Consider the following 26,290-nt stretch of genomic DNA (forward strand, 5'->3'; position numbering starts at 1 on the left):
CTGATGGATGATGATGGGAAATAAGATGAAATTAAAGGACTAACAGTCCATGATTATTTTTGCCTCAAACTACTAGTAGGTTGGCACAGGAGACAAATCAAAATAAGGAAATTCCTTCTAAACCTCCTGAGTCTGCAGGCACCAACTATCGCGCTATATTTTCTTCCTCTGACACAAAATGCCTATCTCTACCTCTGAAGTGCTTTGGAAATTGCCCTAGTGTTGCAGAACCTCCAATTTCATGGTTTTGAAACAGCTTCTTACTTTGATTTTTAAATCTTTGATGGATGTGATCAGTGGTGGGATTCAGCCAGTTCGCATCACTTCGGGAGAACCGGTTGTTAACTTTCTGAGCAGTTTGGCAAACTGGTTTTTGGAAGAAATCATTAGGGCAGAGAACCAGCATAGTCTGAGAGAAACTAAAAAAGGCTCCTAGCTTCTCTTCTTTCACAAAATTGTTTGGGGAGAAGCTGGCAGGAGATAAATGAAACAGAATAAATGACTGGTGGTTTATCCCTGCATGACCTTTTTGCATAAAAAGAGAACTAGTTATATTTTATTGATTTTTTTTTACACCTGCAAGTTTAGGACTCTGAGGGAGCTTTATTATGAAGCCATGTTAGAAACAGGAAGCCTGTGCGCTTTCATTCAGGCATCCCAGAAACATGCCTAGAAACCGCAGTAGTTCTACTGTACTCAAAAATAAATGCTCATTGGGCTAAGCCTCACTGGCAGTATGCCTTTGAACAAGATAAAGTGGAAAATAACTGGCCAAACTGGGGTTCCACATTTCCATCAAGAAAGATAACTAGGGCCCATTTCACAAAAGGAGGAAACTGTTTTTTGCATCAATATAAACATCAGATCCTAATCAGAATTTTATTATGCAACATGCATAGATTAGAAGCCATAAACAGACACTGCTAGAAATAATTCTGCAACAGCATTCTCTACTGGCTAATTAATTGAGTAAACATTTAGAATAACTTCTTTTTAAAAAGGAAGCAGTAATATTGCTAAGCAGCTGCTTAATACTGAATAAATTGAAAACTTTGATGCTGTCTTCCAAGAACTAGTTTATAAATTATCCTGTTTTTCTTGCAAGTTAATTGTATCTGAAATAGTACTAAAATAAGTTTGTGGATGAGAAACAATAGTGAACAAAATGTTATATTTAAAATTTAATAAGCACTACGTCTGATATGCTTTTCTCAAAATTATGCAAAGGAAAGGAACACACAATTGCTGAAAGAGTTCTAGGTTTCCCTTTAATGAATTAGACGTACTGTTCTATTTGAATTTTCCATTTGTTCAGACTATGTGGAAAGTCAGCCCATTTCTGTTTCTGGGTGCTTAAAAATGTGTATCATGTTCAGGATAATTTTAACAACAGGATCCCCAACTTCTGAGCCGTGGACTGGTAATTGTCTGTGGCTTGGGAACTGTGCCACACAAGCACCGGGCAAGCGGGCAAAGTTTCATTTGCACATGTGCAGGATCAAGGTTGTATGTGTGAAACCATCTACTCCCCCCCACCCTCGCTGCCACTGCTGTCGATTCGTGGAGCCAGAAAGGTTGGGGGACCTCTGCTTCAGAAGGGTCTCCCCATTCACCACTGAATCATTATACTCAGAAAATCAAGGAACTGTAGTCCCAACCCATCTAAATTTCAACAGGTAAGGGAAAATTCTCCTAGTACTAGGCATGCAACAATAAATTGCTGCATGCAAATTTAGGTAATCAGAAACACTGGTTCATCCAAGGCGTAGTCTAGAGCCATAAAATTTGACAAGTGCCAGCCTATCTCTAACCATCCCTTCCAGGGAAAAGTTATTGAGGAAGTAATGTGGTTGTTGGTGGAGAGGATTCTGGAGGATACAGATTAGCTTTTCTCAATCTTTTATCCTGCAAATAACCCTAATTCTTGAAATAATTTCAGGTCTCAAGGAGCCGCTGCATTAAAAAAATCCTCACAATACAATTCACTTTCCTACACAATCCACTTATATTTATTTTCCTCTTTTCAATCATGTCTGACTTTCAGAGAGTGCCTTGACATGTCCCTGCAGTTTTACTTGGCAAGATTTTTCAGAAGTGGTTTGCCATTGCCTCCTCCTAAGGCCTGAGAGAAAGTGACTGGTCCAAGACTACCCAGCCAGCTGGCTTTGCACCTAAGGCAAGGATAGAACTCATAATCTCCTGGTTTCTAACCTGATGCTTTAACCACTGGGTATCAGAAATTGTTTGCTCTAATAAATGACCTGTGATAGGATTTGATTGGGGGACCATACTTGTCTTCCTAGAATAGAAAGAAGACACGTCCACTTGGACTCATAGCTCCTGCTTGAACTGTGGATGGAGACAGCAGCCAGGAGGGCTGGAACGTGGCATACTGACAGTGGTACTCGTCACCTTGACATCACTATGTTAGACCACGGTAGTTTAGTCTATATGGCACTTGCCTTGAAGACCACCTGGAACATTCAGGTGGTATAGAATGCAGCAGCCTTAATGATCCATTGTGATACTGCCTAATTACATCTCTACTACAGAAGCAGTACCACTTACCTGTATTGTTTATTTATATGCCGCCCTTCTCCAGAGACTCAGGGCGGCTTACAATGCATTAAGCAATAGCCTTCATACTTTTGTATATACCTGCTTAGTAGGGCTTTCGCCCCCCCCCCCCAAGCGGTGTTCTTTTTTATACAAAGTCAGCTTATTGTCCCCACAATCCGGGTCCTCATTTTACCTACCTCGAAAGGATGGAAGGCTGAGTCAACCTTGAGCCTGGTGAGATTTGAACTTGCAATAATTTCAGGCAGCTGGCAACTAAGTGCTACTTTAACAGCATTTAGTCCACTGTGCCACCAGGCTCTTGTAAATAATAGGTTCTGTAGGGTTCTGAGTGTAATTCAAAGGGATGTATGGTACTTATGAAGCCCTATATAGTTCAAGGCTTGGCTTCTTTAATGACTGCCCAATAATTTCTCCTTATCCTACCCAAACAACTAAACTGCTCCTGTTAAGGGTCCCCATGAGATACAAAAGGGAGCCTGACAGAAAGCATATTCTCCTCCTCTTTTCAAGTGCCTTGAGCACTACATTGTTTTCAATATTTGAGGATGCTCAGATTAAAGGCACAAATACAAGAAACCACGATTCCAAAGTTAGCTGACATTAAAATCGTTTTTATTGTTGTTATAAAACAGAATTAAAGAAGCACAATATATTACACAGAAGTAAAAACTGTTAGGAGTACAAAAAAAGAATTTTAACACCCTAACCTGGAGCTAAATTCACATTTAGACAGATACGAAACCACTGAGAAGTCAGGAGCGGAAGAACAAACTTGTTCTGGTTCTTGTGATAAAAATGCCACAATGAAATACTATGAAGATTAATGATAGCCTCAGTTTATGGTTTTGGTTGAAAAATTCTGGAACTTCAAATGTGGAAGAAGAGAAAATAGTAGTTAATTTTCTGACTTAAACACTGCAACCAACAAGAAGGAAAGTTATATAAATAGAAAATCATAAAACACTTAAATAAGAACAGGGTTCTCATTTACACGCCTGGCAAACTGCAAAATTTATTTCTGCAAACTACATCTCAACAGTAAACTTTTTTAATGTATTTGCAGAGTTGCAATAGACACTTTTTCTTGGAATATGCATGTATCTATCTATTTAAAAAATATAGTTAAAATATTTTTATCTTCTGAAACTGCAAATATAACTGTGTTTTGGCTGAAATATAAACACATTATCTGCTTTCACACAAACACAAGGCTGGCAATGACCAATTATGAATCTGGTTACAACTAATTTCATTTCCGTAGTGAGCATCTGTGACTCATCCTAGACAACTACTAGGACAATAAGGGTGGCAGACATAAAGCTGCAGTTCGTGGGAAAAGTGTTCCTTGAGTAGCATAATGGGATAGGGGCAAACTTAAAGTTTATCCTTATTTTTTCAATACGCTTTTGATATCAGTCACAAACAGGGTTGATTTTTTTTAATAACTCATTTTAATGACCTTTTCTTGGCAATTTGCTCCTCACAATATAGCAGAACAATTGAGCAGCTGTCTATGTTACAACCTGCAAAATTTAGCTATAATTTTTTGCATGTTGAAATAAGTGTATATTGTGCGGCTCAATTAAAATAAAAAGTGCTCCATCCTTCTGATGAAAGAGACTATTTGACTTGCAATGTTCTTATATTAGCCCTTTATCATATAAAGTTCATATTTGATACAACAAGAGAATTAAAGAGGTAGGAATAGAAACTGCAAATACAGAAACCTAATTTGTACATATACATAATACAAAAAGAATGCATTTCTATGTAATTATCAAACTGGTAATGTATAAATTTCAAAAGAAGTGCTGGACACTTTTTCTTCAGCAATGCAAGCTTTTTATAATTGGTTTTAGAATTTTAAAGGAATGAACGCAACCCTTACAAACATAGTGAACAAAGACACAGTGAAATGGCAACAGAGAAGTTCAGAGCTTGTTTCATTCTCATGCTCCAAAAATAACTTAATCTTTTCAGAAGAAGTGATGTTTTAAACAAATATATCATAGATTACAGACATGCTAAATAGTTAAAGCAACGAACAGGAAAAGTAAAAGGAAATAATCACAGTTTAAAATTATAAACAACTTCTATTAAGCACTCTTTGTCTACTACTACATAAAAAAATAGTTTAACCTTCATTGACAATTTTGTTTAGTTACTAACAAAAAGAATGTGTGTGTGGCTTTTGCCATGTAAAATATATGACAGACACATTGATCGTCAAAACATAAGAAATTACATCCTAAAGGTAGATATTTCATTAAAATGTATACTGAAAATGTAATTTCCAGTATTCTGTAAACATATTAAACAGTTAAGAAACTAACGTATTCTTCAGGTTTATGCCCAGGGGGCGGGAGGAAACTCCTTAGAAATGTTTTATAATTCAGTTGATTCAACGTAAGTTAAATCAGTTAAATCTTGGAAGAACTACTGCAATTCTAATTTGTTGATTTCATTATTACTATCAGTACCTAATTTTGATGGCCAAAAATCCACTTCTGAAATAAATCTGAGGGATTACATGATACCATTCTTGCATGTTCTCTGTTTCCCGTAAGGCACATATTGGATGCTGCATTGTACAACAACTGATCCTAGAATATAAAAAATATCAATTTTAATCTATTTTGTCTAAAGAGATTAAAGAAGCATGTATGATTTATCACCACAATTCACTTTTATATCAAGAAGTATTTTGGGAAATTAGTTAACTAGAAATGTGAACTTTATTGTCATACTTACACGGGTAGTCCTCGGCTTATGATCATTAGTTCAGCGACTGACTGAAGTTACAGTGGTACTGAACTAAGGGACTTATAACTGGTCCCCAAAGTTACACCCGTTGCACTACCCTCTGCTCATGTGATCAAAATTCAGGCCTTTGGTAGCTCACCTGCACTTACAACTGCCCCTTTATAGTCCCTGCCCCGCCCTCCCCAGCTGACATTCGCTGACTTCTTGCTTTGGCTGCTGACCAAGCATATTCCCGCTGCTGACTGCACACTTACCCAGGTTGTGGATGGCAATTTCTTCATGTGATTTGGGGAAGATGGCCTCACGTGCCCAGCAGCTGCCTCGTCAGCCAGGCATGCCTCGTCAGGAGGAGGAGCAAGAAGACAATGAATATCAGCTGGGGTAGTAGAGAATAGGTTGGACAGGGGCCTCAGAGCACAGGGTGGTAAGGGAGACTATGGCTGGACTCGGGCAGCTGCAGCTTCCTGGGATGACAAGAAGCCCCTTTGTGCTGAGCTGCTGAGCCAGACTGCAGCTGGGCTTTGTGCTATGGTTCAGGGGCTTCTTGCAGCCCCAGACCTCTGACAGACCAAGAAACCCCTTTCAGTGCACTGCTGGGCTGTGGCAGCTGAGGCCTCCAGAGACAGCAGCTGTGGCTTTGTGCTGTGGCTAAGGGGCTTCTTGCAGACCCAGAAAGCACACCAAAAAGGCCCTGAGCTGCACCATATTCTTGCCATATCCTACATGGGCTAGCACACATGCACTCTCTTTCCCTGGCTTCCTTGAACAAGCACCACACTGCAGCAACACCCAACTCATGTGCAACTGCACAGCAGGCTCCCAGGGCACCCCCCCCCCCCAAAACTTCCACATCTGTGAATCCCTCTGCTTCCCGCTTAATGACCTGGGCATCTGAAGTTATGACAGCAACCAGGACCATTGTCACTATGTAGTGCAATGCAGTCACATGTTGTCAGGCTTACTACCGCATTGCTTAGCAACGGAAATTCATTCCCAACAGGGATCATAAGTTGGGGACTACCTGTAATGTGCTTCCTAGATCCTCTCTGCTCAAGATTTTGTAGCCTTAGTGCTTGTTTGAGTGCCAAAGGACCACCAAGATTGACAAAGATTGACTTTCAGACTCTGACAGCCAGTCTGGTGTAGTGGTTAAGGTGACAGGCTAGAAACCGGGAGACTGTGAATTCTAGTTCTGTCTTAGGCACAAAGACATCTGGGTGATTTTAGGCCAGTCAATCTCTCTCTGCTCTAGCAAAAAAAAAAAAAAAATCACAACTGCACTTCTGAACATTTTGCCACGAAAACTGCAGATATTAGTCTGGGCAGCTGTCAAGAGTCAATATTCACTAAAAGGCTCTCCCTACACACATACTGTAATACTGAAAGCAACTTAAACACTTATGTGATTTAAAGTCTTAGAAATTCAGTGTAGATAACAGCTTATATATTTGAAATAAAATGTGGCCTTATGATTTAAGGAAGCTACTAAAATACCTGAATTAAAAATATTGTATGTAACAACCTGCCAAAAAGGGAATGGGAATTAGAAGACTTCACATAGTTCAGAACGAAAATACTATTTCTCTGTGTCTGTTTTGTTTAAGACAATGAGAACAGTTACCATTATGAAATTTAAATGAAATGCTATAATGAATATATTCAATATATATTTGGGCAAACTACAGTTGCATACAGTCTCAGCAGCTTCCATGCAATCTGTGAGCAACCTTTCATTGGATCACTGCCTAGCTTTTTTGGAAACAGCTGAAGAGGTGACCAACTGGTAGAACTCTCGGCTTGGACAAGGTTGGAGGGGAAAGGATGAATACACGAGCAAGAAGAAAAGATGCATTATGGTGATGTGAGTTTTTGCTTACAAGAATGAGAAAGTTGTGGATGTGAACCCTGAGGGAAAGAAAGATGCCCATCTCTGTAGTCTATTGTGTCTGATGGCAGGGGGCATGTTAAAGTATGCCTGCACTATTTGATCCTTACTTAAACCATCTCTATCATTTGGGACAGCCACCTTGAGAAGGCTATTTTTGAAAGTTTTGCACTAAATAAACATATTTTGTAGAAAAAATACCTTTCGAAGCTCCCATTTCTCTTCTTCAGGAGTCCTGCTAGTCTTTCCTTTGAAACCGCACTCATGAAGTTGTATTACTCCTTGAGAATAATGTAGGCATAGCTCCTTCTGAATATTGTGTCTAATTTCATGGTGTGCAGTGTACTCAAAATACTGTATAAACAAATGTCAGCCATCACTCAGAAGAATAATGATACAAATTCATTGCTCTAATTTTCAAAGAAATGTTAATCAAATGCCAAAATTGCATTTTGCAGGTTGGGTATTTATGTCACCAAAGAATAATAATAGATAGGGTAACTGCCTATAACATAATCCAGCCTTTCTCAACCGTTTTACCCTGAAAACTTCAAAATACAATTCACTTCTAACCTATATAATCCATGCTTCACAACATTTATAACAAAAAAGTGGCAAACTGGCAGCTGAGTTGCTGCCTGTAAAAATTCTCACCACTGTAAGCACTGTGGTGTTTAAAAATATATTGTGTAATATTTTTCAATCTTGTGGAACCCCAGTTGAGAAAGGCTGGCATCCTCTACATTTAAAAGGTTCTGTTAATACTAAAATATAATTTCCTTCAAGATACACAAAGCAGAGAACTATGGAGAATTAAGTATGTACTGATGGCATATTCCCAAGAAACTAATTTGTAGAGAATAGAATTAGCCTGAAAGGCAGTGGAATATCTAATGAGTCTATAAATAACAACCTTTAAAAATGATAAATTCCAGCAATTTCAGAAGGAAATCTAAGATTTATTTATTGCTACTGAATTCTGAAAAAGGGAGAACTTAGTTTTGCCCAAACTATACTGAAACTATCAATCAATAGCAAAGCTAGAAGATTTTTTCTTTTGCTTTGATATTTAACAAATGCTTTAATAGAATAATAAGGAACATTCTAATCAATTTTCCAGTAGTGGAACATTTCTTTCATTAGTGCAGCATATCGACACATGAATTTTAACATATTATACTGCTCTTCAGCTTTTAACAAAAGCTGGCTTTGTGTCCAGGAATGCTCATTAGATATTCACCCATCTAGAAATGCAAAATAGTAGGTGGTTTTTACTACAAGGAAGAGCTCTGACCTCCCAGCATGAGGTTTTAAGTATGACAGGACAGATGACTCGGGCCTGGTTGCTCAATCACACAGTGGCTCTCTCCTTGACAGCAAAAACTTCTAGAGGAAAGGAAAAAAAGCAGGGAAGGAAGAGTCAAGATTATTAAGTTTACAAGACAGGAAAGAGAGAATAGACAAAGGCCACAGAGCTGAAGCAGAGACAGACACACAAAAGGAACCAGTGTAACATGGTCAAAAAGAAATTTAAAGAAATCAGAAACAAAGCTATTAGGTCAGTTATTAGAAGATATGCATTGGCTCTGGAACTGCCCTGACTTTGGCAGCTGAGGGGAGTAGTATGCTATACTTGACCAAGTTACCTTAAAGACTGGCTTCTCCCAATACTTTCTACCTGTCCAATTCAGTCTAGTAGACTGGGAATGCTGCGGGTCCCATCAGTCAAGGAATGACAGGACCAAGAGGCATGCCTTCTCAGCAGAAGCTCCTGCCCTTTGGAACATTCTTCCTTTGGAGCTCAGGATGGCCCCACAGCCTTTTAGTCTTTTGTAAAGCTTTAAAGATCTGGCTATGTGCCTGAGACTGAGGTCCTGAAAGTATTAGTGGCCTTGTTATCTGGTTGCAGTGTTAATTGTTTCCTAATTATGAAGAGAACTTTCAGCTGCCTATATGTATAATTTGTAACTGTTTTTGCGTTTTAATTATTGTGATATTGTTTGCCACCGAGGGTCAAATGGTTTGAAATATCCACTATAGAAATTGAATAAATAAATATTTTATGTGCATGTAGGTGTGTCTATATGCTTTGCTACCATTTTTGGACAGGTGCAACACACAATTTCCTCGTCAACAAAAAATTGCCACCTATCATTTTGATTTTCTCTGGCATGACATAATATCCCTTGACTTCTTTGCTAGTCAAGAAAGAAATGGGAGCTCCCCATACATTTCAGTGTTACGTCTTCAGCAATAGCCATTAAAAATCTACAACAGAATCTTGACATGTTTGTTGTTATTTAAACGTTTTAAAAGCATTATTGTGTTATTTAATTACAATATCTAAACAATGGTTTACCCATGGTTAAGTATTGTAAAATTTTCTGGTTCACACTGAATCAGGAACTAACCATGTGACCTGGCGTTAATGCAATACATTGGTCTAAGATGTAGATGGCAACTTGGTAAAGGATGCAAATATACTATTGTGTAGATAAAATGTAATTGCATGACAATTAAGCATACAAATTAATTTGACAATAATTCCTTATCCCTAAGGAATCCTTTCTACACCAACTTTTCTACTGTGTTCCAAAAGATTCTAAGGTGTTACATTAACAGATAGCTTGAAAGATCTTCTGGACAGAATAGTCATCGGTTTGACATGAAAGAGCACTGAAGACCAATATTAGAGTGCAGTTCTGTTTCAAAAGAAAATTAACGGTACTGGAAAATACTTGTTTTTATAGATCATATGGTAACCAGACAGTGACAAGTTTAGAAAAGCACAGAAAGAGCATAAAGTTGTATACTTATCAGGACCACATATGTGGGCACATATACACATATATATAAAAAGTAATTTTACCTGGTTTCCTCCAAGCCCATGACAAGTATACATTATCAGTGGCTTGCCGCCTAAATTATTTTCTCCAACATCCAAACATGTTCTTCTTCCAACATTTTTTAGCTAAACAGAAAGTTGAAATGGAATCATATGACTAGGGTTAACTATAATACACAGATGGTTTCCTTTAACTGTGGGTGGTGCATTTCAGAGTAACAAAATCTTGAATGAATGGAAATTGGATTTCAGAATCTATAATCATCCATTGCTTCCCATGAAAACTTTCTTCCTTTTCCTCCCATAGAAAATATTTGCTGTGAAATATATATATATATTTATACCTGTTCTTCTCCTAGTGTCTCAGCTTAGTCACAAGGCCCTATACGGTTTCTGCACAGCAAATGATTATCACTTATGGAACAATTTGTTTAACTGATGACTAAGACAGTCTTCTCACTTGCACCACATGGTTCATGTCAGCTTGTATATTTTGTGTGACTCTTTTATATACTCAGTGAAGGGGCCTCTTGATTGTGCACTAGTGCTGCCTATAGCCCACACATAGCTCTGCAACATGCAGCCATTGGAGTGAGTTTGAGCCATACAGTGGTTCCACAATCTTGGTGGAGAATCTTCTTGATAATGCTGCTAAACCTTATCTGCAGAGTACTTGCGGTTCCCAGATATATGACCAGTTTGTGCACAATTCTAGCATCCAGTGGCATAATCAAGAGGCACTTCCAGAAAGAGCATGAAAAAGTTGTGAGAAGTGAGGAATCCATGAGCATGAGCTCTGTGGGTGAATTCTTCCATTCCCAGAGAGAATCACTTTGAAGGTGGCCAGCTGCTGTGAAGACGCTACATGACTAAGCTTATCCAGTGACACTTGTGGTGACAAGCAAATATAAGCACTTCATGCAAACTTATTAAACTTAAAAAATTGCACGCACACACACACATCTATCTATCTATCTATCTATCTATCTATCTATCTATCTATCTATCTATCTATCTATCTATCTATCTATCTATTTATCCCGGTATGTATGTATATGTGTGTATGTATGTATGTATGTGTCTGTGTATGTATGTGTATCTCTTTCCCTCTCTCTGTCCAATAGAAGAGAGTTTCTTTAGCTCAGGGTTGAACTGTCAGATTCTTCGTGCTCTCTGAGTTGTTTCCCTGCAGATATTTCATTAACTATCATCAATGCAAGTGATGTTATATTCACACTGTTGTTTTTTAGCTGGGGAATGAAATGTCTGCAGGCAAACAAGCTCAGAGAGCATCAAGAACTCCACAGTTCGTTCTCTCTCACACACATGGGGGGGGGAGGGGGGAGGGAGAGAGAAAGAGACATCATTCTGTACCTTTTATATATAAAACAACAAAATATATGCATAAATAAATAAATACTCACAAATCCATGTAACGTAGGATTCAAATCTGGTACATATGCTTCAGGGAAAACATTGCTTAGGTACCAGGTAAAATTTTTACACTGTAATTGTTGTCTTAACTCATGTCTTTTTGAGAGATTGCCAAATGTTTTCTGTTGAAACAATGCTAAATAATTAGTATACAGAAAAACATGATAATGAATTTCATTAGAAATACTTTCCCGTTTAAAAAAAAAGTGATTTGTAAATTAATTTGGTTAAACAAATGTAAAAATACTTTCTAAGACCAAAAAGGGAGAAAATGATATAAATGAAGAATACAATAGTCCATTACCATATTTTAAGGAAGAAGTCATGGTCTTGATGGCCTGAGGTAGCCCTGCTTTCTATATATATATATATATCACACTTAATAACCCTGACAAACAGCCAGTCATGTGAAGTCTCTGGATTCTTACAATTGGCCATGCCAACTATGAAATCCTGGGAACTGTAGTCCACAGATCCAGGGGTTGCAAGGCTGGAAACAGTCATTTTTAAAACAGGCTTCTTACCCTGATGAGCCATAAAACAGGCTCGTACTCTTACAGTTTTTCTTAAAAGAAATTTATTTATTTATTAATTTATTTCCTACCTTTATTATTTTTATAAATAATTCAGTTCGGTGAACATACCTAATACTCCTTCCTCCTCTTATTTTCCTGACAACAACCACCCTATGAGGTGAGTTGGGCCGAAAGGAAATGACTGTCGCAAAGTCACCCAGTCAACTTTCATGTCTAAGATAGATCTAGAACTCACTGTCTCCTGATTTCTAGCCTGGTGCCTTAACCAAAGAACAAATGAGATTAAAAATCACATAGTTTAGCTGATATTAACATATTTGCAATAATAATTCAACCATACTAGGCAGGTCTCATCAGAGGAGCTAGATGAAGCGTGTCTCTCCCATAAACAATATGATGAGATGTGACTTGCAGAAATCTATGCCTGGGTCAACTAGGAGTCCACTATGCGTTGGAGATCTTATACAAATGGTGACAAATGGGCTATAGAACTCAGGACGTTGGCTCAGTAACCAGGGCCAGCAGCTGCAAGACTACTGGAAGAAAAAATGTCACAAATATACAAAGATTGAAAATAAAAAAGGGCCAGTGCTAAACTTTTTGGAAGAGCTGGCCAAGTTTAAAATTGGGGAAGGGCAATGTGCCATCATTCATTTTAAGGTCGACTCTTTGAAGCCTCGAGTGTCCCCAAGAGGCTCTTAATTCAAATCCCTGGGTTTTACTACTTGTGCAACGAGGGAGGGTGCACAGAGCTCAAGGGATATTGGTGGGGATGGTAAGCTGGATCAAGGAAGGAGAGAGAGAGGAAGAGAAGAGACAGGGAGAAAGACAAGGAGGAGAGGAGAGATTCTCCCTCACTCTGGCATTTAGCGAGTTATCCTGAGCAATTGTCCCACATGGTGAATCTGCTGGGACGAGTTGTGCCATGGTGAACTGCCTGTGGGGGCAGCTGGGTAGGACTGCTTGGGGAGGGGCGGCCACGGTGAGTCAGCTGGGGCAGGGGCTGGAGTGAGGCAGCTATCCCAATTGTCCCATTCCGTCCTCAGATATCCTGGATCTATGCCATAAAGGGCTTTAAAAGTAATAAGCAACACTGTGAATTGGACTCGGAAGCAAACTGGCAACCAATGCAGCTCATGTAGCAACGGAGTCATGAAGTTTCTATCAACTTACTTTCAGATATTTTAAACATGTTTATAGCAAATATAGTTAAATATTTTTCATTTGTTTTTGTTGAGCATTCTCCCAGAGAAACTTCCTAGATGTTAAGTTATATCTTGCTACTTCTTGTAATTTGGAAATCCCAAATTATGTTCTTCATGAACAAACGTAGTTGAATTAGAGGGGGAAAAAACAGCCCTTTCCATTTGAAAAATAACAGCTCATTCACAACTGGTACACAGAACTTCTTGGTATACATATCTTCATAAGTTTATAAACGAAGATAAAATTTCTCTAATCCACATATTTAAAAGTACTAGGAATTATAAAATATTAATGCCTTAGAATTAAGATTTCAGAGAAACTCATTTCCTTATTTCCAGGAAGACATTCTTGATTTACACTGTATACAGTACTAAGCTCACAGTTTCCAGTTTTGCTGATATCTTTTGTTTGTGGTATTGCTATTACCTAAGTCAGTGCTACTATAACTAATGTAATCAATTTCTTTACAATAATTTATTTCATTATTTTGGAGAAGAGAAGTTTTGAATTTATAATGAATACTAAGAATACCTATTCCAACTTTTACAACTATCTTTTGTTTGAAACAAACTGTCGCCTAATCACACCTTGATTTAAACCACAAATTTACCCATTGTCTTATTTAACGATCCTTACTTCTAACCTGGGACGGAACAGAAATATGGAGGGACAGTAGGGAAATAGAATCTGAGAAAACTATAGCATCTAAAAATAACTATATACCTGAAAGTAGCTGAGTCATGGAACATTGAAAAAAGGAAAGAATACAGCAAAACAGACTACACTTTTCCTTACTCTCATGTAGCAACAAAGCACTCCAATTCTGGACTGACATTTAGTGGTGACTCTTTCAACCAAATTTCTACTATCTAGGCTTTTTATTTATTTTAGTTTTATCACTGCTGATCTCTAAACATTGTTTGTTACAACAGAAACAAAAGCACACAATGCTCTTTTATGGTAGTATTCCAAGATGTTTATTTGCAAATTTTGGTGGACGATAGTCTAAATATCTAGGTGAGCAATGAATATATAAATTAAAAATAGTGGAACCAAGATGCAGCCCTGCCTAATACCTCTGAAAATAGAAATTCCCTCAGCAATGGGTATTTCAAAAGATCCTTAAATATGAACTTTTAGATAATGTCAGCATCAGAAGAAATAGCCAGTGATCGACTGTCACTGAAAACAATTTGTAGTTTAAGATCAGGTCAGATTAAAAATCAACTGCTGTTGCATATAGAGATAAATTTGGTTTATTTTTCTGCCAGATGGTTTGATATAAAGGCTGGGTGTAAAAAAGAAAGCCAGGATGAAAGCCAAATTGCTGCTTTGCCAGAATATTTTCAGACTCCATCCAAACCATTAATCAACCGTACAGATGTCTGGCATACAATTTTCGGACTATACTCAGCAGGCTGATAGGTCTACAGTTTGGAAGTAACTTTTCCTCAACTTTATAAAATGTAGGGATTAATACTGCCGTTTTCCAATCTTTGAGGACACATGCAGTGTGGTTAATAAAAGTGAAAAAAGAAGTTAAAATTGAGGCCCACCATTCCCCGTTGTTCTTAATTGCTTTTGTTGCTATGTGACTGTACTTGGTGGTTTTACCACACTTTAGCTGCTTTACCAGCAAATCTATTTCCATACAGATTACTGGTGGCCACTGATGTGTGTATGTCCATGTCCATAAATGGCTTCTTTGCCCTTTTTGCATAGTGTCTAATAGCATTCCTCTCATTTTGCTGCAAGATAAGGCAGTCAATTTGAAACAATTTTTGAAGTGAGATACAACAACACTACAAAAAAGTGCTAGATTTTCAGATTTTCAGTTGCAGTAATCAGCTCTGGCTAAGCCATCTTCGTAGCTTCCCTCATTTCACCTTTGAGCAAGTCTTTGTTATTTAAAGTTCAGTGGAGAAAGGATAATGGATGACCTCAGTACACTTGATATGTGTATTACAGGAAGTCTCCAGGTTATGAACCTCTGGCTTATGAACAATTCCTAATTACGAACAGGCTGCTGACCAGCATTATGAGATCGGACTCAAATGGTGGATGATGCTTCCATCTTGCAAATTGAAGAGCTGCTGAACACAGTGCCTCCATGAGAATCATGAAGTAGTGAATGCATTTTTAATATACTATGCAGCCTGTTTTTAGTGGTTCCTGAAAGCACGGTGCAGCCTCAGCAAAACTTCAGCCTAAGGAAGAACAGCATCTGCTATATAAGCGGAGATCTACCAGTACACACTATTTATTTGCTCATCAACTTCCCATATGGCTTATATCAGTGCCGAACTGCTTTTTGCCATTTTCACATCACTGCTTTCCATTGCAACCTTTCTTTGCCTTCTCTCCCCGCCTGTTTCTCTGAAATCAGTTTCTGCTACAACATTTGTTTGCAGCAGAAAACTGGACAGCAGGGGTTTTGAGGAGCTTAGTTTTAAAATATAAAGTAAACGTAAAATATCTATCCCTCTCACAGGTAAGCAGCATTGATTTAGGCTATGTCTGGGACCATGTTGCTTGCAACACCATGTCCTCTCATCACAGAGAGTAACTCTAGGATGTAAGTGGTCTCCATTCTGGGTCCTCAGAAAATAGAAATATTTTTTTTTTCCTGGCTGATACGAGCTCGGAATATATGAAATCTTTAAGTTTATATAATTCAGTTTATGTTGTTTACATTTCTTCTAAAAATTTCCTAAGTTGCTTAAGATACAGTTTTCATAAAAAAAAGTACTCACACACAATTAAAAAAAAACAATTAAATAAGTTTACAGGTAGTCCTTGGCTTACAACCACCATTGCGACCAGAATTAGCATTGCTTAGAAAGTGGCTGTTAAATGAGTCACCCCTGATTTTACCACCTTTTCTGTCAGTTTTTAAGCAAATCACTGCAGTTAAGTGAATAATCATGTCTTTAGGTAGAACTGGCCTCTCCCATTGACTTTTGATGGTCTGAAGTCAGCTGGGAAGGTTGCTGATGATGATCACATTCATTAAACTAGACATACCCAGCAACATTTCTTCATGCTTTAGCCTCCAGTCCCCTAATCATCTTTGTTGCTCTTCTCTGCACTCTTTCTAGAGTCTCAACAGCTTTTTTACATCGTGGCAACCAAAACTGGATGCAATATTCCAAGTGTGGCCTTACCAAGGCATTATAAAGTGGTATTAACACTTCACATGATCTTGATTCTACCCCTTTGCTTATGCAGGCTAGAACTGTGTTGGCTTTTTTGGCAGCTGCAGTACACTGCTGGCTCATATTTAAACGGTTGTCCACTAGGACTCCAAGATCCCTCTCACAGTCACCACTATTGAGCAACGTACCACATATACTGTACCTGTGCATTTTGTTTTTCTTGCCTAAATGTAGAATCTTACTTTTTTCACCACTGAATTTCATTGAATATTGAATATTGAATATTTATTTATTTATTTATTGAATTTATATTGCCGCCTATTCGCACATGGCGAGTCATATTGTACTTATATCGCACCATTGAATATTGTACTTATCCAATAAACATAATATACATACTTATCCACATATATAGACACAGATGCACATATGCTGTATATTTAAAGGCACCGAGCTAGAAATCAGGAGACTATGAGTTCTAGTCTCACCTTAGGCATGAAAGCCAGCTGAGTGAATTTGGGCCAGTCACTCACTCTCAATCTATGACATCAGGCTTGGATGATAAGTTAGTCAATTCTTGTCACAACCAATGGATCAACACTCAGTTGATCCAAGAAAAGCAGACCCTGCACTTGTAGGAAGAATGCTAGGAAGAAAAAAAAAGCATAGTTCTAGAACTAGCTTTCTAATATTCATACAATCGATTAACTCTAATTTATTTAAAGCATATTCACGTTTTCTCAGTTCTTTCATTTTGATTAATGAAATTCTTCCAAAAGATTCCTCCAATTCTAGTTGGATGGATAGACAAATGAACCTGACTCAATCACTCAAGGTCTAAGATTACAAAATACTAAGTAAACTATAACTGGCTATTATTCTATTCAATATTTTGCCAAGCAAAGCAAATCATACACATATATAGTGCCTAAATAAATAATAATTTTTGCTCACCAAGAATTTCAATGAAGCAACTGATTTCTAATACCACCACCATCGCCACCTACTTGTTTAACAATTTTTGTTGCTTCTGTGTTTCTCCGATAAAATATATATTTATATTCATCCATCCATACTTCTGCAAGGCGAACTTGATTCCGGGTAATCACTTGAGTTCCTTTTGGAAAGGTATGGGGGCTCTTGCTGCGAAACACATGACCCACAACTGAGCAAGGTATAATTTCCAACTGACCCCCACACTGCCACACCTGAAAAATACAGAGCTGTATTCAGTAAAACCTTCAGTAGCTGCTATCAGGTGAGAGTGCTACAGGAACGCGTACGTACTAAGAAGATTTAAAGTGTGGTGTTGTGACACAGATAATACTAAAACAAAGTAGGTTTTTTTAAATATGAACTAAGCATGAATTAATAATATGCTGACCAAGCCACGGGTACCACTTCTAGAATCTACACATCATTTTATTTTTCTAGGCCATCAATATCACATGGTTAGGTTAATTTATCTGCTCTGTCTGCAGAGTGGAGGTAAAAGGTTTAAGAAATCTTAGCCTAATGTAGACAGTCACGTTGCCAGTAAAAGACATGTGAATACTCTATTAACTTACTCGGAAAGACATTTCTAGATTTTCTCCTCCCCATATTTCCATTTCTTCATCATAGCTTCCAATTCTATAAAAATAGTCCTTTGATATTGAAAAAAGACCTCCTGCAAAAGTTGGTGTTCTGCCAGAGGATGAGAGAGAAATTAAGAGAGAGAAAGCTTTATGAAGCCAGGAACTTCTCCATCTGCCTGAAACATATTTTTATTTTATATATAAGACCTTAACTTTATCTTTCTTCAAATAAATCTGATCAACTGAACTACCACCACCAAACAAATACATCCAATGTTACACAAGTGTAAAACCCCTCATACAATGAAATACCTTACTAATTCTGTTCTTTTACCATCATATCCCAGCTTCTTGAAGAAAATTTGGAGTGTTGTGAAAGAGCAGTGGGGTTTATTCTATTCTGAGAGAACTGTATGTCAGTGAAATGACATCACTAAATATAATTCTATATCAAAGCGTAAGCAACACATCAATAGCAGTGGAACACACATTTATGAAAATGACTGACTGCTGCCTGAACTTATACTGTAATCTATTTCAAAATCAGAAACAGACAAGTGTTTTCCTGGGGTTAAAAATGAAGACTTTTGATATCTGAGGATAAATAATCTTATTTGATTTAACATCCTTCCAGCCTAACATAAAAATATTGCTACAGTAAAATTAAATCACTGAAAAGTCAACATATTCTATAACTTTTCAAAAATCAGTCATTACAAAGAAATAAAATAAAACCTAATGTAAATTTCAAGTGAATTATATCTAGGAACCAATCTGGGTCAGTCACAGGGACAGAGGTTTAGATTTCCAAGCTTTCAGACTTGCACTGGAGCCCCCTCCTCCCCCATAGAACTTTTCTCTCTCTTTTTTTTGAAATGGATTACAGTATAAATCCATACAGCAGTCAGTCAGCAGTCTTGAGAGAAGTTCCCTGAGGATGGATTCCCACGTGAGTCTAAAAGCTTGGAAAATTAAACTTCTGGTCCCCATGACTGACTCAAATTGGATCCTGCAACATTTTCCTGGGACACGTATATTTGCCTTCATTTGTGAATTATATATAACCTATATTCTGTAATATTCTAAAAGTTCTAAAATCAATTCTTCTCTGTGCACAATCCATTAACAGTTAGTCAAACTATTGATCCTTGGTGTAACAGTTAGTCAAACTATTCATCCTTGGTGTCAGCCTTTTGAGATAGGCCAACCTTTTAAGCAGTGTCAGGAAAGAGCTTTCCAGAGATTCCAGCATTCTACTTTATTGTTGTAGGATGTATTAAAAGAAAGCCTTGTCCAAAACCTTCACCACTCCCCTTAAAGACAAAAAGGTCATGGTGAGGCTGTTATGAGTTCCTTCCTTATACTTCTTACTTTCTCAGAGCTGAATAAACATTACATTTCTCCCATCTCCTTCACAAAACCTGAGGAAAAATACTCCACGCTTGGGCATACAGCATGGAATTATTTCAAAGACTGCATTGCAGTTATTCAGTTATGTACCATCTTTAATTTATTTATTAAATTTATTTGCCACTCATTTCTCATTTCAAAGCAACTCAGTTTTTACACTGAGTGGATAGAGCTTATTTTTTATTAATTTTTGCACACATTAAGTGGACCAGACTCTCTTTGGGTGCAAATAAATATATCTGAGAGATGAAAACTGCATAGGCAGATACGTAATATAAAAACATAGAACTTTTTGTTCTTTTGTATTTTATTCCCAAAACAAGCGTAACGAAACTATCGATAAAAGCGAATAACTCACATTTCATTACTTACTTAATAGGATAGGTTTCATCTTTCCTTTTTTTGTTTTCATGTTCTGGGAGAGATTCCCAGCCAAAGGATAAACTCCAGTCAAAATTTCCTCTGTTGTGGTTTTGACCATAAGGAGAAGGTTTATTAAACTCAAAAGTATTGAGGTCAATAGATGAAATATCAGGGCTTACAACACAAGTATAATTTTCAGCTATTCTGGCTAGTAAAGGTTCTAGCCATCCATAAAAGCACTCACCTAAAAGACAGAAACAAGCAAACAGTTTTTCCACACGCACAAGAACATTTCAAATACACTTCAACTATAAATACAATTTTAGTCCCTGGAAATTATTTTTAAGAACTGTTCTGCAGGACACTTTTTTTTATCAATTTCATAAATACTTCAACAGTTTATGAACAATTATCAATAAATAACGCTAAATATGTATTGTCAGGGGAAAATATAATTTTAAATCATTTTCATAGCCTAAAAGTTATTTGAAAGGGAAAAAAAGTTAAATGTGTCTGAAGCCATATAAATATTGTAAAAAATCTTGAAATTTTAATTAACCCTCTGAATAAGCCAAATATTGTTTTATTAATTTTATATTAAATTTATTCTTCAGGTTTCAAACTTAATTCAGTACTGTTATTTTGGTAAATAACAGCCAACATATTAACAAAGGCACAAAGAAGGGAAAGAACAAAGATTTATACAGATGTAGACAAATTCAAAGTAACGAAGGTAAACTTCCAAAGTTTCTTCTGGGAAAATTGTTTCGTTATGAAGTGCCGTAGCATTCGCATATAAGTCATCACGGACAGTCAACATATAAAAGTGCTTCAGAAAATGGAGAATTAAACCTGTGAATAAACTTGGATGCTTCTCTGAAATCAGCATAGTCTAATTTCTCATTCAGCTGCAGTTCTTTCAGCAGCATATACATCCATCAACTGCAGAAATGTTTTCAGAGTTTAAAAAGTTGTCCGAGGGAAATTTCACAAAATAATTCTAAAGAAGCAGCTGCATTTTCTTTTCATCTTTCTTGCCTTATGCATTTTACAAGTAGCTAAGTCTAAGTCCTGAGAAATGGAAACACAATACCTCTGCCTACTACTGTACATAAAGGTAAGAAAGCAAAGTAGTAATATTCAATTACTAATTCTGTTTCCTCACACTCAACTCTCTTGTCAAAAGTCTAAGTACTCAAAAGAAAACTTGTAATATGTGTTAGGTTTTTTTCCTTATTTCTCCTGTTTACTGGAAGGAATTTTGAATTAGCCAAGAGGAACACTAAATTAAATAAAAAGTGCCTTTTCAAACATAATGTTTAAAATTTAGTGATCACACCTAGGAAAGAAGAAATAATAAAGAAAAACAGGACTTTATTTCTTTTTTGGGCTAATTAGGAATTGGTAGCGAAGATATCCTATTCTTTCCCACTTTTTAAAAAAATCAACTTAAATCTCAGTATACTCAATGTACTTCTAATTGTGCCTTCAATTTGTTCTTTAACAAATTCTGGCAATGTTCACAACTAGTGGATATTTTGGTTTTTGCTTAAATTCTGGCAATATTTATTTGTTTTTGATACTATAAAATTATATTGGTTTAACCTTTATTTTGAAAAGACTAAGCTCTGCGGGTGCTTGGAAGCAAACTGTTCTTGAATTTTAAATGTGCAAGGAATTGGCAGCCTGTTGTGATTCAAGGAAATAAAAGTATTCCATGCAAGTTCAGAGATGTTTTTCTTTCCATATTTCAAGACACTGGAAACGTATTCCTGGTCAGAGTTCATAAAAGTTTTAGAAGACCTGATAGAACAACCACTTCTAGCAGCACTTGACATATTTAGGTGTTATTGGAAAGGAATGAATGGTTTTGAAAAAGGGCAGAGAACATGTGTTTTCTAATCATGGAGATCCACAGTACCATTTACTGGGCACTGGTTTTAGTTTTATTTTAATGGATAAAGACAGGAAAAAATATACATGTGCTCATAAATATTTTTATCAAATCACTATTTCTGCCTAACAATTCTCTGCCAAGAATTCACTTACTTACTTACTTATTTGGAATTACTCAATTATTATTAATTACTCCTGAGATCTGCCTTCAACTCTCTTTATTAATGTTCAGAAGTGTACCTTTTAAGTTCTGAATTACTAAATAAGAAGCTATGATGGCAACATCTCAATGTTCTCAAGTTTGAGAAATAGCAGGTTAAATGATGCAGTGGGGCTATGGAATTCTAAAGCTTGTCTATTTTCTCAGTTCCTCTGTAACACTATAAAAATCCCAACCATTTTATGCATATTTTATGCAACCATTTGCATGCCAGATTTTGTTATGTAACCCCATGTACTGTAAATACTGACTTGAGAATCTATCTTTCACTTTTAAGAAACAAAAAACTATTTCCCACCCCAACAAGATGAAAAATGTCATCTGCAATGCTCCTATTAAATTTAAAAAAATAATTCAGAAGAAAATCACACACATACTATATGGATTTCTTTTATTGTATTTTAGCATATTTTTCACATTATTATTCCTTTAGAGACATGCAGCATGTTTTGCAATTAAAACACCTTGACCTCAGAATATTCATTCCAATCTGGAAAAGAGCTCACCATAAGCAACTTGATCCTGAAATGAGCTACAGTAACTTCCCTATGTCAGTGCATCCTAATTTTAGATTAGATAGAAATTCAATGACAAAATAGGACAATATGGTCTCAAATTACTTAGTGCTCCTCTAGTGTTCACTGAGCTATCTAGACATACTTACAGTGTGCATCCAAAAAAGTCAGGGTTTCTCCAGTAGCTACTGAAGCACCTAACAGCCGAGCAGTGATAAGCCCCTTTCTTTCCTTTTGTCGGACAACTTTAACTATTTGGAATTGTTTCACGTAATCATCCAGTTTATCCTGCAAGTAGTCTGAAAAGAGAACAAGTCATTTTCTATACCTTCAACAAAAACATTGTTAAAGTTTACTTGTTAGGATCAATTAATCAGTGAAGAAAATAAAAAATGATGTAATTTTTCAATGACCATGGTTATAATTCTAAAAGCTTCCTTACCATCTGATTACTAAAAAATGAATAAACAACCAAATAAGTACCACCTTAATTCAGCAAAATTGTAATTGCTAACACCTACTAGTAAAATTAAGCTTTGGCAAATTTTTGTGCTTTTGGAAAAAGTAATCCATATATTTAGTTGGACTCAAATGAACATTATTTTGTATCATTTAAAGCAATTTGGCTTTACGATCAAGCACTTTATAATGAATATTGTTATAGGCAAGTGTTATATTTTAAAAGAAAAATTAAAGATTAGCTCATCCTGACTTAAAGACTATGGCCAATGCTTTAAAGAGAATAATTGTTGATGGAGAATATTGTTTAAGAAATATGTTCTCAATATGAATTACCGTGTGATAAATGTGTATCACATTTATCATTAATTCAAGGGAATAACATTCCACCAAGTCCTACATAAACATAATCCAAAATGATAATCTTAGATCTCAATGGACTACACATAGATAGATAGAATATTATTCAACTGCATTAATGGTTGCAGCAGTGTCATGCAATAGGAACAATCAGCAACAAGACAAGCTGTTCTAATCAGAATGATGCTTTTAGAAGACAGAAGAAAAAGTTGGAAACTGACAACTGATATACTAGGAAAATACTTACTGATTAACAAGACAAAGGGGCACATCCTATGCCATATTCTACTATGTATATGATTAAACATGTAATATCAGCTAGTTTTTTCCTTTGATAACAAAAAAAAAAGATATTGTTGATTAGCTCAGAACCAAGATAAATAACTTATTGCCCATATATGCCCGCCCTTCCCTTCTTTGCAGTACTGAGCTTCCCCACAATTGCTTTAATGGATTCAGTTACTAGTTAGGTGAGGATAAAAAGATTGAACATCCTGTATTTCAACAATATGTTAAGCCATAAACACAGCCAGTAATGGCCACTGTAGGGGAAGAACCGTCAGGATTAATTGATGCACTGTATTCTCTAACATGAATCTAAGTAACTGTGGCATGCAAAGACAGTCTGTGACTTAATTCAGAAACATCCATCTTCAGCTTCTCAATGTAACGCTATCTACATATGATTTAGAATTCCACGTCCTTTATTTTCGATCACCAAGAAATATCTTCATTAGAAAAAATGTTCCTGCTGAGATGGGTGCAGACATTGACTGGTGGCCCTACCTACAAATAAAATCAAGATATCAGAAGGATTTGACCCAATTTGAATTCCAAAAAGGCCAAAACAAACTAGACAAAAACTTACAAGGACCACAGGATAAACTGATAAAAAAGTCTGCAATTATTTACGAGCATATAAATTAGAAGAGGAGGTAGTCCAGGACAATATGTTAAGCTGGGCAAAGAATTTCAGCCATAACATCAAATTAGATAAGTGGGAAAAATTATGGACAATAAACTACAAACTGACAATGTCTGTACCCTATAAGGAAAACTTGCTTAAAATGTTTTATAGATGGCATCTCCCTCTGGCCAGGTTGGCAAGAATGTTTCCTAACACATCTTCAACATGCTGGAAATGTAAGCTAAACAAAGGAACTTACTATCATACATGGTGGACCTGCCCAAAGGCAAAACAATACTGGCGAATGATCAAAACACAAATAGAACAAATCACACAACACAGAATAGAAATGAAGCCAGAAACCTTCCTACTAGGCATTATATCTGGACAATATGAAAAGGAAATAAAATACCTAATAGTTCACATAACAACGGCAGCACGCATAATTTTTGCACAAAATTGGAAGAGTAATGACATACCAAGCAAGGAGAAAGTAATTAGCAAGATCATGGAATGTGCAAAAATGGACAGACTCACAAAGGAACTTCAAGATAAGGAAGAACATGATTATTATTTAGTATGGGATAAGTGGTACACTTGGTTGGAAGATAGGAAAAGGAAAAAACAGGACCAGGAAATGGTCAGTGGAACCTAAGATAGATATAGAAACACAAACTATTTACCGTAGGCCAATAGGGACTTTAAAAAGTTTAAACACAACATAAAGGACCCAATGAGAGAGGAGTCAAACATACAAATGAGAATTACATAACAGACTATAGTTGCGATAACTTTGATAAGATTATACCTTTTTTTCTGTGTATATGTTTGGTATGTCTTGTTTTTACTTGTTTTGTTTTGTTCGTATCTTTAAATAAACAAAAAATTTTAAGAAAAAAAGAAAAAATGTTCCTGCTTTATAGCATAACAGACCTTCAAGAAAAAGCAATAGTTTTGCAGCAATTTATCAGGTTTGGCATCATATCAAGCATTGCATAAAACCAACCAGTTCAACCATACTGTTAAAACAATTTGGCACGTGATTTCCAATTCTAGCTTGATCAATTGAGATCTAGATGTAAAATAACCTTAACCATAATTTGACTTGGATTGAACTGAGCCAAAAAAAAGTGAACTCAAACTAATTCAGTTTAAATGCATATGTGGATGTATCTACATTGTACAGATAGACCACAACTTACAACCAGTTTGGATTGGAACTTCAATCACTATAGAGGTGGTCAGTGAGTTGTGCCCAATTTTACCCTTTTTTGCCAAGGTTGTTAAGCAAATCACCAATGTTGTTAAGCAAATCCAGTTTCTCCCATTGATTTTGCTTATAAAAAGTTGGCTGAAATTACAAATGGCGATCATTATGACCTTGTGACACTGGAAACCATGGGTTGCCAGGCGCTCCAATTTTGACCACGATTGTGGGAATGGTTGTGTGAAGTCACTTTTTCCATCATCGTTGTAATTTCAAGCAGTTGCTAAAAGAATGGTCCTAAATCAAGGACTATTTGTATGTAAATGTAGGTACAGTATATGGGAGGTGGATAATTCATCTCTTGAAAGGGCTGTCTCTTCTTTATTGAAGAAAAATGTGTATATTTCCAGGATATATTAATTAGAAGAAAACCAAATATGAAAATAATCTATATAGATAGTGTCTTACCGTCTACACTGGCATCATCTACCAAAATTATTTCTTTCAATAATATTGCAGGGGAAGTATGCATCACACTATAAACTGTTCTCAGAAGAGTTGACCATGCTTCATTGTGAAACACTATGATGACACTTGTAGTTGGCAATGGAGGACAGCGCTTAAATTTCTGTTCAATACATCTGGGGAATAAAACCATAGTTTATGGGGAAAAATGAATAAGAAATGTTACATCTTAATACTCATGGTACAGATAATGAGCTTTGCATGTATGGTAGAACTATTTCATTATTATTTTTTAAAAAACATGTAACGAAAGTAACATGGCACAGGTATTTTTTAAGAATCTCATTATAACAATAAAGTGATAATCTGTGTATCACATTGTATGTGGAAATGACCTTGAGAGACTGGGCCCAGAGATGCTGTCTAGGGAATGCTCAGATAAAGAGACAGCATAGTCTATAGTTGAAAATTGGGTGCGGCAAGAGATACAGAAGCAGCCTTTACTAA

At 36.5% G+C, this 26,290-nt stretch overlaps 1 protein-coding gene across 3 annotated transcripts in view; it reads right to left on the minus strand.

Annotated features, from left to right (window-relative positions):
- Positions 1 to 3,175: 3,175 nt before the first annotated feature.
- The window catches only part of GALNT3 (polypeptide N-acetylgalactosaminyltransferase 3), a 34,212-nt gene continuing 11,097 nt past the window's right edge, over positions 3,176 to 26,290 (minus strand). For 2 of the 3 annotated variants that reach the window (XM_034426659.3, XM_087881997.1), the window contains exons 3-11: positions 25,787 to 25,959; positions 22,535 to 22,684; positions 19,764 to 19,998; positions 17,973 to 18,090; positions 17,412 to 17,612; positions 11,498 to 11,629; positions 10,098 to 10,199; positions 7,430 to 7,582; positions 3,176 to 5,183 (exon numbers count right to left, since the gene is read on the minus strand). In XM_034426659.3, the coding sequence (XP_034282550.1) occupies positions 5,061 to 5,183; positions 7,430 to 7,582; positions 10,098 to 10,199; positions 11,498 to 11,629; positions 17,412 to 17,612; positions 17,973 to 18,090; positions 19,764 to 19,998; positions 22,535 to 22,684; positions 25,787 to 25,959 (1,387 nt within the window). In that variant the 3' untranslated portion in view covers positions 3,176 to 5,060. Of the gene's footprint in view, positions 5,184 to 7,429; positions 7,583 to 8,522; positions 8,615 to 10,097; positions 10,200 to 11,497; positions 11,630 to 17,411; positions 17,613 to 17,972; positions 18,091 to 19,763; positions 19,999 to 22,534; positions 22,685 to 25,786; positions 25,960 to 26,290 lie in introns of all 3 variants that reach the window. The other variant, XR_015731150.1, reaches the window with a different exon arrangement.

Source organism: Pantherophis guttatus, chromosome 1, assembly GCF_059756535.1.
Source record: "Pantherophis guttatus breed Tessera chromosome 1, ASM5975653v1, whole genome shotgun sequence".
NCBI classification, from domain to species: domain Eukaryota; kingdom Metazoa; phylum Chordata; class Lepidosauria; order Squamata; family Colubridae; genus Pantherophis; species Pantherophis guttatus.